Raw genomic sequence first — 13,379 nt, 5'->3', positions numbered from 1 at the left:
GTGAGGGCGGCGCCTCTGCTCCCAGGCCCTAGCCCTTCACCCCCAGGTACTCTCCAACCCAAGCTCCCGCTTCTCCCCTGCCCCCTACCCCTCGCTCTCTTTTCCAGGCCTCCTCTGCACTCCAACCAGGTTCTCTGGGTTAAGAATCCGGGCAGGAGGTGGGGGTGGGGTCGTTCCAGAAGAATCATGCTCAGTAGGGACCGTGTCCGAGCGCTAGCCTGGCCTGGGAATACCCAGGTTCTAATCCTACAGTTCTGTGCAGACAGACTGACGCTGGAAGAAGCCCCACCCTCTCTGGGACTGGGTACCCCCCTCTGGGGACAGCTGGGGTATGGGCTAGGACCTTCCCCTCTAAGCCTCTTCCTTGGACTAGTTATTGAGCTTCTCTGTGTCTGTTTTCTCGTGTGTATAATGGGGCGATTAAAACCTTCACATTACAGGGGTGTGAGGTTTGAGTGACAGAATTTATGTGTTTAAAACAGCGTTTAGAACAGTGCAGGGCGCCAAATAAAGTTCATACATAGAGGATTCTTAATTACGGTCTTCCTTTGCTTATCGTTAAGATATCACAGGGTCTGGCACAGAGAGAGGGCTCAATACCCAAAGGAATGTCCCCCCAAAAGAGCCCTTTCAACTCTTTCTGAGATTCTAAAAGCCCTGCATTTGGACCTCTGGAGTCTTCACTTCCTGAGCCCTGACCTCTCCATGTACATTCCTGAGTTCTGGCCAGGGATCATCCACAATAATTGAAGCACGGGGGCCCGAGGAGCCCTGGAAGGTTCCAGAGAGAACGTGGCAGAAGCCCAGGGCGCCGTAGGCTGTGCCTGCTCTCCAGCCTGTCTCCCCACTGGAGCAGGGAGAAGTCATTCATTCCCTGGGGTGGGGTCAGCAAACCTCATTGGAAGTGACACCTTTGAACGGTTGCCGGAGACAATGGGCACCGTCTGGTCTACCTGCCAACCCCGAGCCTGGCATGCCGTGAGCTCTCTTGGCAGCCACGGTTATTATTTTTAATGTCATCACAGGCTGTTACCAAATGCCCTTCAAGCCCAAACTATTAGGAAGTTCTTCCCTCTCGAATCAGAGCCCCTTGCCTCCCCACCCCCTGGTTTAATCCTTTCCCATGACACTTGCGGGTGGAGAGAAGGGGGAGACAGACAGAGGGAGGTGTGGGGCCCTGCCCTCCCCCCCCCCCTTCAAGGACTGACACACACCTCCAGAATTAGCCTCATCCCTCCCTTATCTCCCACGCTACTTCAGGTCAGACAGAGGGGGTGGAGGTGACATTTCTCACCTCAGGGTCAGGGCCAGTAGCCCTAGGAGGGGAAAGGTTAGTCGGAAAATCTAGTGGGAGCGGATGGAATTCTGCACCCCAGAGAGCTGCAGAGGGAGGGGGGATGCCAAATCTGGGTTTCCCCTCCCACTCTGGCCTCCGAGCTTGGTTGACCCCCATCCTCTCTGTGTAATGACTGCGTGGTGCCCAGCTCTGCAAGCCTCCCCGAATCCAACCCCACCTTCTGGAATTCGGCCCTGGGTTCTACCTAGAACGCCCGCCCTCTGCAAACCCCCGTGGTTTCCCACCTCCATGGGGCAATCGGAGGCACCACACCCGCGCCAGGGGGCGCCCTTGGGCGGAGGTCCCTTCTCTGGTTAGGCAGGTCTGACGCCTCGGTTAATGACATGTTGGGGATCGCGCAGCGGCACCGGGGAGTTTGGAGAGCTGCCCCAGCCCCCACCCCAGAGCCGGGAAGTTTGGGGAGCGCCACACAGCCTCCAGAGGGACCCCGGGTATTTGTCTCGCTCCATTTCAGGAACCCGGGCTCCACTACCCCCTCCCCACCCTAATTCTTCTCGGAGACCTACGGGCTCGGTGGAGAAGGCGGCACCGAGAGTGGTAGGATGGCCTCCCATTCCAGAGCCCCAGCCGTCCGAGCCTCCCATTTCTGCCCCAGATTCAGGCACCCGCTTCCCCCAATTCTACTCAAGGACTCAGGGTTCCGAGAGCCCCCAGTTCGAAGGACTCAGGAGTCCCAGCTCCAACGTCTCCCCCGGAACCAAGGCGTCCGAGTCCTCCCTTCCAAGAACTCAGGCATCCCGGCCCCCTTCCCTTCTGCCCAGTAAACTAAGTATCCAAGTTCTCTCCTTCCACGGACCCTGCGTCTGCGCACCCCCAATCCCGCGCTGGGACCCGGCGTCCGGTTCCCCTCCCAGTCCTCCCAGGGACGCGGTGTCGGCTCCTCCGGAGCCGCTGGACCCGGGCGAGGCGGAACTCACGGATCAGGGGCCGATCCTGGCACCAGGGGTCTTCCTCCGGCTTCGGCTCCGGCGGCGGGGCGCGGAGGACGGGGCGGGGCAGACTCCGGGAACAGGTTGGACAACGTGACTCCGGCTGGAGGGAGGCGGGTCCCTGAGGGGAGGGGGAGCCGGGGTCGCCTCGAGCACCTTGGGACTTGTAGTCCCGGAGGAGCAGGGCGCAGGCGGAGCCGTTCCCACTCACAGGCATCCGAAGTCCATTTCACAGACAGGAAGGGCGAGGCCCAGAAGCCCAGAGAGACCTGGCCACGGAAATAGAGTCCAGACTTCTCCCTCCCTGTGGCTGCGGAAGACGGACTCCCACGTCCCGGCCCCACCCCTCCAGGCTCAGTTTCCCCTCCCGGGATGATTCGGACACTACCAAGGGGGGGAGATGGTCGCAGACCGGGGGAGACTCACGCCCCATCCCTAGAGCGAGCGGAGGCCTCCCTAAATAGTACCCCTCGAGTTTCTGAGCCTCAGTCTCCCCGTCGGTAAAAAGGGCGGATTGGATCTTGTAAGATGTCCCGGCCACGGCGCCCAGGCTGGGACTGCGGTCCCTGGCGGCGTCCACAGCCGAGTTGGGCGCTCCCCCGCCCGGGGTCCTCTGGGAATTGTAGTCCCGGAGCCCGCGGGGACCACGCCCCGGTGTCTCGCCCCCGCGCGGGAACTGTTTGGGGACCCCCGGCGGAGGGAACGCGTCCCCTGACCCTCCCTCGGCTCTGGGAAGCCGCTCGCTCCCTGAGAAGAGGGGCACCCCAATGCGGGAATAGGATCCGAAATCGCAGCAGAGGGGGCGGGAGGCGGCGCTGACACACCGGCCAGGAATGCAGTTGGGTCACCCTGTCTAGCCGCTGTCTCGCCGCCCCACGGGATGCCGTCGCTGTCAGGGGGGCGTGGACGCGTCCCCCAAAGCTGGGCCCACGTGCTGCTGTTTACAAGCGCCCCGGGTCTGGGAAGGAGCTCTGGTCTGCTCCCTCTCCCGTCCCCAACGCCTTCGGGGATGTGCTCCACACGAGATTAAATCCTCCGGGACAGCCACCTGCCTCGGGGGACCCACAGGCCCCATCCCTCAGCCCGCACAGCCCCACGCGAGTCTGGAGGCTCCGCCCCCCATGTTTCCCGCTCCCCGGAGGTCCAGAAGCCCCTCCCCTGGCTGGTACCTCACGCCCTCGAGAGGAATTGCTCCCTTTCCTCCACTTCCCCACCCCTCCCACTCAAGTTCTGAACTCCCGAGACCTCTGGGCCTCCCTAGCAGGGACTGCAACACTGAAAGCACAGCCAAGCCAGCCAAGACTCTTACCTATCTCTTTAAGGACTTCAGACCAATCGATCCTCCTGTCTCTTTAAGAGTTAGGGCCCATCAATGTGGCTGCCCCTTTAAGGCGACGTTGGAGCAAACAATGTCCGAGAGACTAAGGGGGGTGCCCGCCGGGGCCTGGTGGGGCTCTACCTCCCGCCAGATCTCGAATCAGCTGCTTCCGGGAGCAGATGTACAGGAACAGAGATCTTCCTTGGTTGTCTGCTCCGCACAAATGGGAATTTCCCGCAGTTCTGCTCACAAAGCGAGCGGGCTCCCAGCGACACCTCCGCGCCCCCGCACCCTTTGGGCGCTCCCGAGCCAGGCCCCGCCCCCTCGGCTCCACGTGGTCGGCGGCGGGGCTGGGGCTGGGGCGGCTTAGCTAGGGATCAGCGGGAGCGGTGGGTGCCGGGATGGCGGGGACCCCGTCCGGAGGTGAGTTGCTTCAGGGCGGGCCGACGGGGTGCAGAAGGCTGGCTGGCGGGAGGGGGAAGGGGCGCCGGGAGCGCCTGGACGGAAGAAGGGGCATCCCCGGAAACAGGACCTGCGAAAAGCATGCCCCGAGGAAGGCGGGCTGGGGGCACTGGAGGGAGTTGGGCCGGAGAGAGGATATCTTGGGAGGGCGACCAGTGTAGAAAAGAGCCCCCCAGGATTTGGACCAGTGGAGATAAAGGGTCTCCGTGGAACCGGCCGTGAGAGAGACCGGGTGAGTGCCTTCGGGGTGCTCAAGAGGTTGGGACCGGTGCGATAGGCGCCCTGGAGGATGGGACTGGCAGACCCCCATTTCCCCTTCTGCAGGTGCTACTCGGTTCTCTTGTCCCCCCAACTTTACCGCGACGCCCCCATCCTCAGAGTCCACTCGTTTCTCCTTGGAGGCGCTGACGGGCCCGGATACGGAACTGTGGCTTATCCAGGCCCCTGTAGACTTCGCCCCAGACTGGTGAGTGGTCCCAGCCGCCTCCCTGGAATACTCGCCACTGCAGGGGATGCACTTTGGGGAGTTTAGAGGGGCTTGTCCTAAGGAACCTAGCAATGCAGCTCCCCAGCGCCACCGAAAGAATCTGACTGGCTTCTGCCCTCCCCCCCCTCTCCTTTCAGCCTCAATGGGCGGCTGGTGCCTCTCTCTGGCTCCCACATGGTGAAGGGCAAGGTGGCAGGCAAGCGGCACCGCTATCGGGTCCTCAGCAGCGGCAGCCCCCAAGCTGGAGAAGCAACCCTGCTGGCCCCCTCCGCAGAGGCAGAAGGCGGACTCACCTGCGCCCCAGCCCCCAAGGGCAGCCTAAGGATCTTAGAGGGTCCCCAAGAATCCTTATCGGGGATCCCGCTGCAACCCATTCCCACCAGCCCCCCACCACAGATCCCGCCTGGCCTGAGGCCTCGGTTCTGTGCCTTTGGAGGCAGCCCGCCAGTCACAGGGCCTGGGTCAGCCTTGGCACCGAGGTCACCGGCCTCAGGGAAGAGGAAAAAGAAGAGGCACGTGTCTGAGGCCTCCGTTCCTCAGGAGGCAGTGAATGGGCACGGGACCCTGGAGGTGGACACAGCTTTGGGGCCCCCAGAGATGGATGTGGGGAAGAAGAAAAAGCAGCATCCCAATGAACTGGAGGCGATGAAGCCGGAGCCCGGGGCTGAGGTGCTGGAACCGCTGGGAGTGCTGGTCCCATCCACCAGCAAGAAGAAGAAAAAGAAGCCTAAAGAGACAGAAATGGGGGTGCTGGAGCCAGAAGAAAAGACTGTGGAGCTGGAACTCATGGTTAAAACCGAACCTCTGCAAGAGACAGTCCTATCCCCCACCAAGAAGAGGAAGAGACACAAGGGGACAGAAGGGATGGAGGCTGTGGAGGGGATGAGAGCTGAGTTTCAGCTACAGGTGAAGGAGGAGCCACAGGAGGAGGCCATCCCACTGCTGTGCTCGAAGAAGAAGAAGAAAGGAAAGGGGCACAGGGTGCTGGTGGAGCCAGGGACTGAGGCTGTGGAGCCAGAGATGAGCACCCTGGAGCTCCCAGGGGAGAGGATGGAGCCTGAACTGCCACGGGGTGAGGTTGAGCCACAGGCCGAGGCAGCTCTGGCGTCCACCAAAAAGAGGAAGAAAAAGGAAAAATGGCAAAGCCCGATGATGGAGCCAAAGACAGAGGTGGTGGAGCCCCAGGAAGAGGTGATGGTGCCTGGGCTGCCAGGCGATCTTGAGCCTCAGGCAGCTCTAGCATCCCCCAAGAAGAAGAAGAAAGAAAGAGGGCACAGAGGGACAGAGCCAGGGACTGAGGCGACTGGCCCACGAGGTGAGATGACGGAGCCTGAGGCCAGGGCAGATCCAGCGTCCACCAAGAAGAGGAAGAAGTGGGGCCAGGAAAGTGGGGTGCCGGAGACGGCATCCCAGGAGGGGGTGCCGGAGACGGCATCCCAGGAGGGGGTGCCAGAGCCGCCACTGAATCCAGAGTCTGGGGAGGTGGCTCCCACGAGACGGGAGAAGAAGAAAAAGAAAAAGCTGCAGCAGGATCCTGCGTAGTCTCCTCCAGGGAAACGGACAACTGCTAAGGAAAGCTGAGGTGGGCCCCTGGGCCGTCAGAGCCGAGCAGAGAAGAACCCCTTCCTGTTGCAGCAGCACACGAGCAGGAGCCTGGCGGGAAAATGCTTTATTGTTACACTGGGGGCCTCCTGGGCAGCTGAGGTCATCGGGGCACTTTCAAGAAGGGCTCGTGGAGGACATCAAACAGCCTGCGGGCCTGGGTGGGGGAGAGAGCAGGGAGCCAGTCATTAAATGAGCCATTTGTTCGGTACATCCAGCGTGGACTTTGGTTCTTTTCCTCCCAGGCTGGCTGTGTGAGGTTGGGCTGGCACCCACCCTCTCTGGGCCTCAGTTTCCCCCATCTATAGGAGAGGCACTGTGGGACTTCGGAAACCTTAGAACTTTAGGATCTGGGGTCCCATCTACTTGGGGCCCCCTCCTGCCCCTGACCCCTGAGCCCGTTCCCAGATCTCTTACCTTCTGGGGCCCCAGGCCCGGGCACAAGGCCAGATCTTCCCTCGATGCGGCTATGAGCTGTTCCAGAGACTGAGGAAGGCGGGAGTGAAGGGTCAGGGGAGGTGAGCGTAAAACTCTGCCCTGCCCTAGCTGATCAGGGATCTAAGATATTCCTGGAAGGAGGTGAGGGCTGTGGGAGGGCAGGGAAGGCAGGAAGTGGGGAGGGGGGCTTAGGGAAAGAGTAGGGGGCTGCCTCTAAAAGGCACAGGGGTAGAAATGCCTGTACGGACACAGGAATCCTTCCTTACCCCAAAAGTGGTCAGGAGGGTCTGACTGTCGGTTTTGTTGACTGACTTCACAGTGGTCAGACATTCAGTCACCTGGAAGGGGAGGAGGCAGAAGTGAGTTGGGAGAAGAAAGAGCAGGACTGAGCCCATGAGGGCAGTGCTGTTACTACTGTGTCCCCTTGCATGCAGGAGGTGCTTAATAAATGCCTTTTTTTTTTTCTAATAAAGAGGTCATCTTTGAGTGATCCCCAAATAACTGAAAGGGTGTCGGTCATGCAACGAGAAGATAAATGCCACTTGTTTATCTTGAGTTGGTTCTGCCCAGGGGAAGACTGGGCTCTGAAGTCGGAGCTGTGTTCAAACCAGGCCCCACTGCTTACTCCCTGTGAGGTCCTGGCACAGGAATTCATCGCTAGGCCTCCATTTCCAGGCAAAAGGGAGTCCTAGCAGTACCCACCTCAGGGGTGGCTGCAGGCATCCACCATTACTCTATCACTAGAGGCCCGGTGCATGACATTCGTGCACTGGGGGGGGGGGGTGTCCCTCAGCCTGGCTTGCACCCTTGCAGCCCAGAGCCCTCATGGAGGCATGAGGCTCCTGCCACAACAGCTGTATTCGCCAACTGTGAGCCTAGCTTCTGGCTGAGTGGCGCTCCCCCATGGGGGCACACTGACCACCAGGGGGCAGCTCCACAGGTGGTCAATGTGCATCATAGTGACCAGTAGTTCCGCTGTTCAGTTGATTTGCATATTACCCTTTTATTATATAGGATTGGAGCCCAGATTCAATCATTCGTTCAGTGGATGGTCCTTGAGTACCCATTGAGAGCTGGGTGGTGCTGGGGACACAGCAGGGACCAAGACAGCCCGGCTCTGCCCTCCTGGGGCTCCCAGTACAGTGCGGGAGACAAATTAGTCCCAGACAGTGGTGACTCAGATGGGCTGGGATGGGGGACCAGTGGGGGCACCTGGCCTGGCCTGGGGATCAGGGCGGGCTTCCTGGAGAAGAGAGCAACAGAGCTCATGTGTGAAAGATGGGATACTGAGAGGCCGGTAGGCGTGGGAGAAAGGACAGAATGCAAGGGCAGGGGGCGGCAGGGCCTGGTAGAGCAGAGCAAGAAAGCCAGGCTTTCCCTGAGGGCACTGGGGAGCCACAGGATGGTTTTGAGCTGGGGAGGGCAGGATAGGTTTGTGCTTAGACCCCGTTAGCTGCTGTTCGGGTGGGAGAGGGGAGACTGGAAGTGGAGGGTGGGGTTGGGGAGGAGAGGCATGACTGGCGATCGGAAATGAAGCTCAAACACCCAGCAAGGTGCTGGGGGAGGGCCGGGCAGGGGGTGACGTGGCCTCACCCGGGAGACGAAGTCCTGCTCCAACTTCTCCATCAGGAGGTCTGCTGGCTTCTGCTCGTAGGCCTTGTAGGTCTCCAGGTACCGCCCGGCCTCCTCGGGGCTGGGGTGAGAGGACATGGTGTCAGCCAGGGTGAGGAGGGGTCATGTTTTAGATTCATTTCATTCTGGCAGTAATTGCTGATGCTAAAAATTTCAAACTCTAATCTACAGGAAAATGAACAGCCCTAGCCAGTTTGGTTCAGTGGATAGAGCGTCGGCCTGCAGACTGAAGGGTCCCAGGTTCAATTCTGGTCAAGGGCAGATGCCCGGGTTGAGGGCTGCATCACCAGTAGGGGGCGAGCAGGAGGCAGCCAATCAATGATTCTCATCACTGATGTTTCTATCGCTCTCTCCCTCCCCCTTCCTCTCTGAAATCAATAAAAATATATTTTTTTTCAAAAGAAAAATGGCCCTAACCGGTTTGGCTCGGTGGACAGAGTGTCGGCCTGCGGACTGAAGGGTCCCAGGTTCGATTCTGGTCAAGGGCATGTACCTTGGTTGCGGGCACATACCCAGTAGGGGGTGTGTGGGAGGCAGCTGATTGATATTTCTCATCGATGTTTCTAACTCTCTATCCCTCTCCCTTCCGCTCTGTAAAAAATCAATAAAATATATTTAAAAGAAAGAAAGAAAGAAAAATGAACATTCTCAGCCTCCTCTAAATGCCCCCTGGGTATTTTACACATTTTTTCTGGCTAAAGACCAGAGCTTGGGGACACTGACCAGTTGGGTTCAGGGCTCACTTCCCACATGAGTGACCCTGAGCCAGTGATTTTAACCTCTCTGGGCCTCAGTTTCCTCATCTGTCAAGTGGGCTGGTGGCAGAACTGTGACAGTTCAATGAGTCACCGCTCTGTCAGGGCCTGGCATGGAAGCCTGTTCAAGAACTGTCAGCTATTCTGGAAGGGACGCCAGCGCCCGGACCCTTTGCTGCGGGTTTGAGAGAGCAGAACCAGAACAACTGTTTATTTTCCCAACTACAGGAAGACAACCTCATGAGCATTCAGCTTCCCACCACCAAGAAAAGCAGCTTCTGAAAGGGTTCCTATACAGCCCACCTTCTCCTTGGCTGGGTAGCTAGTTGGTTAGAGTATCTTCCTGATATGCCAAGGTTGTGGGTTCGATCCCCAATCAGGGCACATATAAGAAGTAACCAATGCATGCATAAACAAGTGAAACAACAAAGCAATGTTTCTTTCTCTCTCCCCCCCGCCCTTCCTCTCTAAAATCAATCAATCAATCAATACATTAAAAAAAATAAAGCCCACTTTCAAAAGGAAAGCTCAGTCCTAACCGGTTTGGTTCAGTGGATAGAGCGTCGGCCTGTGGACTCAAGGGTCCCAGGTTTGATTCTGGTCAAGGGCATGTATGTTGGTTGCGGGGACATCCCCAGTGGGAGGTGTGCAGGAGGCAGCTGATTGATGTTTCTAACTATCCCTCTTCCTTCCTCTCTGTAAAAAAAATCAATAGAATATATATTTTTAAAAAAGGAAAAGCTCAGAGCGCTGACTGCTGAATCCTTTATAGCAATAAACATGATTTAATAATCACCATTAATTTTGACATTAGGCCCAGTTTTTTTAAAAAATATATTTTATTGATTTTTTACAGAGAGGAAGGGAGAGGGATAGAGAGTTAGAAACATCGATGAGAGAGAAACATTGATCAGTTGCTTCCTGCACACCCCCTACTGGGGATGTGCCCGCAATCAAGGTACATGCCCTTGACCAGAATCGAACCTGGGACCCTTCAGTCCGCAATGCTCTATCCACTGAGACAAACCAGTAAGGACAGGCCCAGTTTTTTTGACATGTAATTAACTGTTTCAAACAGTGGAAACAGCTAAATCATCAAAAGGGTCTATATGTGCTGGCCTTTTTCCTCTGGAAATTGAGACTAATGAACTGAGTAGAAGTAAAGTATTTGTCTTGCATTTTCTTAGCCTTCAAAATCCAGCTAGTAAAAAATGTTTATTGATTAAATGTCGATTGTATTTTTTTATTACATTCTTGAAAGAAACGTTCATTTTTCTAATTCTATTGTTTTCCATAAAATGGGCTTTGCAGCTTTTCTCTCTATGCAGCAGGTATTATTATTATTGTAATGACATTTGTTCAGGACACACAGGTTAGCACACTGGATCCAGTTCTATAACTTGCTTTCATTTTTGCATTCTACGATATAACCAGGACATCTTTCCACGTTAGAAAACAGAGCTCAATCTCATTTATTAAATGGCTGCAAAATATCCCGTGTGGGGCCTAGCTGTGTGCTAGTCACTGGCCTAAGCCCATTATGTTCAGAAGCTTCTGGAATGCCCTGAGAGATCCGTCGGGGCTGAGCCCCTTGCCCCGGCGAACCCGGGACCCTTCAGTCCGCAGGCCCGACGCTCTATCCACTGAGCCAAACCGGTCAGGGCAACCAGGACATCTTTCCACGTTAGAAAACAGAGCTCAATCTCATTTATTAAATGGCTGCAAAATATCCCGTGTGGGGCCTGTGTGCCAGTCACTGGCCTAAGCCCATTATGTTCAGAAGTTTCTGGAATGCCCTGAGAGATCCGTCAAGGCTGAGCCCCTTGCCCCGGTTACACGGCCGGCGAGGAGGAGACGGCTCCCTCAGTGGGCGCGTCTCACCCGCCAGCTCTACACTCTGCTACCTCCCACACAACAGAGCGATTTTTATTCTCGCTTTTGCTTTAATATACAACTAATACATAAATACATTTTTCCAAATACTCCAACAGTATAGAGGTACATACCCGGAGGGAAGGCACAGCGTTACAAATATCCTTTGGCCTAAAAAACCCATTCCTGGGATTCAGGACAGAAGTAGGAGTGTCAGTGGTAACAGCAAAAGACAGAGACCACCCCAGTGTCTACCAATAGGGGGCTGACCTGTTCCATCTACACAATGGAATAGTTTAACAGCTGGAAAAGACTGTGGATCCAGACCATGAGATATTATTCAGTGATTAAAAACAAGTTACCGCCCTAACCGGTTGCTCAGTGGTTAGAGTGTCAACCTGCAGACTGAAGGATCCCGGGGTTCAATTCCAGTCAAAGGCACATACCTCGGCTGCAGGCTTGGTCCCTGGCACCAGTCAGGGAGTGTGCAGGAGGCAACCAATCGATGTGTCTCTCTCACACTGATGCTTCTCTCTCTCTCTCTGTTTCTCCCCCTCCCTTCCATTCTCTCTAAAAAATAAATGGAAAGAATATCCTCGGGTGAGGATTAACAACAACAACAACAAAAGTGAGTTACCAAGACATGAAAAGACATGGAGGAACCGTCAGAGCTCAGTGGAAGGAGCCAATCTGAAGAGGCGTGTGAGATAGTATACAATCTAGGCTGGTGTCTGCCCCGGGTTCCTGGCCCAGGGCTGCCGAGACCCTGTGAGTTCTTAAGTGCTAAGAGCCCCGAGCATCTTCTGTTCTAACGAGGTGACTCTCAGTGGGCTCCTGGGTGGGGCTGGTCACCAGAAAGTCCAAGCCGTGATTAGGAACCTGGAAGTTTCTGCCCCAGCCCAACCCCATCCTCCCGGGACCGGGGACGGAGAGGGGCTGGAAGGGAGTTAATCATTGATGGTGCCGACGTGCGGGAGCTTCCTACTCTCTCAGAAGCACGGGGTTCAGAGAGCATCCGGGCTGGTCAGCACATCCACCCCAGCGGCGTGACTCACTCCCTCTCCACGGGGACAGACAGTCTTGCACTTGGGATCCTCCCAGACCTCGCCCTCAGTCTCTCCTCACCTGGCTGTTCATCTCTCTCCTTTAATGACTGGTAAACAGCCTGGCTGGTGTCTCAGCTGGTTGGAGCAGCGTCCTGTGCACCAAAAGGCTGCCGGCTCCATTCCTACTCAGGACTTGGTTTCGGCCCGATCCCCAGTCAGGGTGCGTTTGGGAGGCAGCTGATCAATGTTTCTCTCCCCACCCCCACTCCCCACTCTCTAAAATCAATTAAAAAACACATCCTCAGATAAGGACTAAATTAAAAAATAAATAAACTGGGAAACATAAGTCAGTGTTCCGCTGAGTTTGATGAGCCACTCCAGCAAAGTATCAAACCTGAGGGGTCGTGGGGACCGCCCTCTGTAGCCGCTTGGTCGGAAGCTCAGGTGACGGCAGCTAGGCAGCCGGCGCCTGGAGTGTGTGTGGGATCTGACTGTCTCCAGATAGATGGCGACAGGATTGAGTTAAATTGTAGGAAACCGCCCTAGCCGGTTTGGGGTGAGGATTAGAGCGTCGGCCTGCGGACTGAAGGGTCCCAGGTTCGATTCCGGTCAAGGGCATGTACCCTGGTTGCGGGCACATCCCCAGTAGGGGGCGTGCAGGAGGCAGCCGATCGATGTTTCTCTCTATCTCTCTCCCTTTCTCTCTGTAAAAAATCAATAAAATATATTTGAAAAAATTGTAGGAAACCAAGCCAGTATCACAGAGGACTGCTTGGTGTGGGGAAAACCCCCGCACATTTAGTGGCCGGAAGTGAGTAGTGACGGAGACACAGGATAAAGACCCGCCCTGAGGAAGAACTGGGGCTCTCCCGGCACAAGAGGGCCCTGGGTTTCTCCATTTCAGCTGTATACTCTATGATTCCAGTAGGACATTCTGGAAAAGGCAAACTGTGCAGACAATACAAAGAGCAGTGGTTGCCCGGGCGTAGGGGAGGGAGGGATGACGAGGGAGAACACAAGGGACTTTACGTAGGGCAGTGAAACTATTCTGTAAGCTTCTGCCCCACCCCATCCAACAGAGACGGAGAGGGGCTGGACATGGAGTGAATCATTGGATGCAGGAATTTTGGACACAGGTCATACCTCTGTCAAGACCTATAGAATGTACAACACGATTGTAACAAATATATCACACTAATTAATACAAGATGTAAATACTAGGAGAAATCGTATGTGGGAACTCTATACTTTTTTTTTTTTTAATTGACTTTAGAGAGGTGGAGGGAGCCCGGCTGGCATGGCTCAGGTTAACCTATGAACCAGGAGGTCACGGTTTGATTCCCCATCAGGGCATATGCCTGGGTTGCGGGTTTGGTCCCCAGTGGGGGTCATGCAGGAGGCAGCCGATTAATGAATCAATGAGTCTCTCTCATCATTGATGTTTCTATCTCTCTCTCCCTTCCTCTCTGAAATCACTAAAT

The 13,379-nt window shown here is 56.0% G+C and overlaps 2 protein-coding genes and 1 long non-coding RNA gene across 6 annotated transcripts in view; 1 reads left to right on the top strand and 2 right to left on the bottom strand.

Moving 5' to 3' along the window:
* LOC102255975 overlaps positions 1–3,775 on the bottom strand; it is a 6,680-nt gene extending 2,905 nt beyond the window's left edge. Inside the window, exons 1-2 of one of the 3 annotated variants that reach the window (XR_001361544.1) lie at positions 3,596–3,775; positions 2,275–2,555 (exon numbers count right to left, since the gene is read on the bottom strand). This is a non-coding gene — a long non-coding RNA (uncharacterized LOC102255975). The other 2 variants (XR_001361543.1, XR_313425.2) reach the window with 2 other exon arrangements.
* A 147-nt stretch (positions 3,776–3,922) lies between these two features.
* CD3EAP (CD3e molecule, epsilon associated protein) lies at positions 3,923–6,366 on the top strand. Of its 2 annotated transcripts, none has more exons than XM_005863377.2 (3): positions 3,923–4,027; positions 4,391–4,532; positions 4,691–6,366. In XM_005863377.2, the coding sequence occupies exons 1-3, from the start codon at positions 4,006–4,008 to the stop codon at positions 6,093–6,095; spliced, it is 1,569 nt and encodes a 522-aa protein (XP_005863439.1). In that variant the 5' UTR covers positions 3,923–4,005; the 3' UTR covers positions 6,096–6,366. The 2 variants fall into 2 exon arrangements, with proteins under 2 accessions (XP_005863439.1, XP_014392846.1); XM_014537360.1 differs by having other exon boundaries at positions 3,943–4,298.
* The window catches only part of ERCC1 (excision repair cross-complementation group 1), a 27,874-nt gene continuing 20,699 nt past the window's right edge, over positions 6,205–13,379 (bottom strand). Inside the window, exons 8-11 of the mRNA XM_014537372.1 lie at positions 8,187–8,286; positions 6,860–6,931; positions 6,573–6,641; positions 6,205–6,312 (exon numbers count right to left, since the gene is read on the bottom strand). Of these exons, the coding sequence (XP_014392858.1) occupies positions 6,259–6,312; positions 6,573–6,641; positions 6,860–6,931; positions 8,187–8,286 (295 nt within the window). The 3' untranslated portion in view covers positions 6,205–6,258. The remainder of the gene's footprint in view (positions 6,313–6,572; positions 6,642–6,859; positions 6,932–8,186; positions 8,287–13,379) is intronic.

This window comes from Myotis brandtii, unplaced genomic scaffold (genome assembly GCF_000412655.1).
Source record: "Myotis brandtii unplaced genomic scaffold, ASM41265v1 scaffold1774, whole genome shotgun sequence".
In the NCBI taxonomy this organism is placed as follows: Eukaryota; Metazoa; Chordata; class Mammalia; order Chiroptera; family Vespertilionidae; genus Myotis; species Myotis brandtii.
The sequence above is the reverse complement of the archived record's forward strand: the minus strand, read 5'-3'. Positions and strand labels throughout refer to the sequence as shown.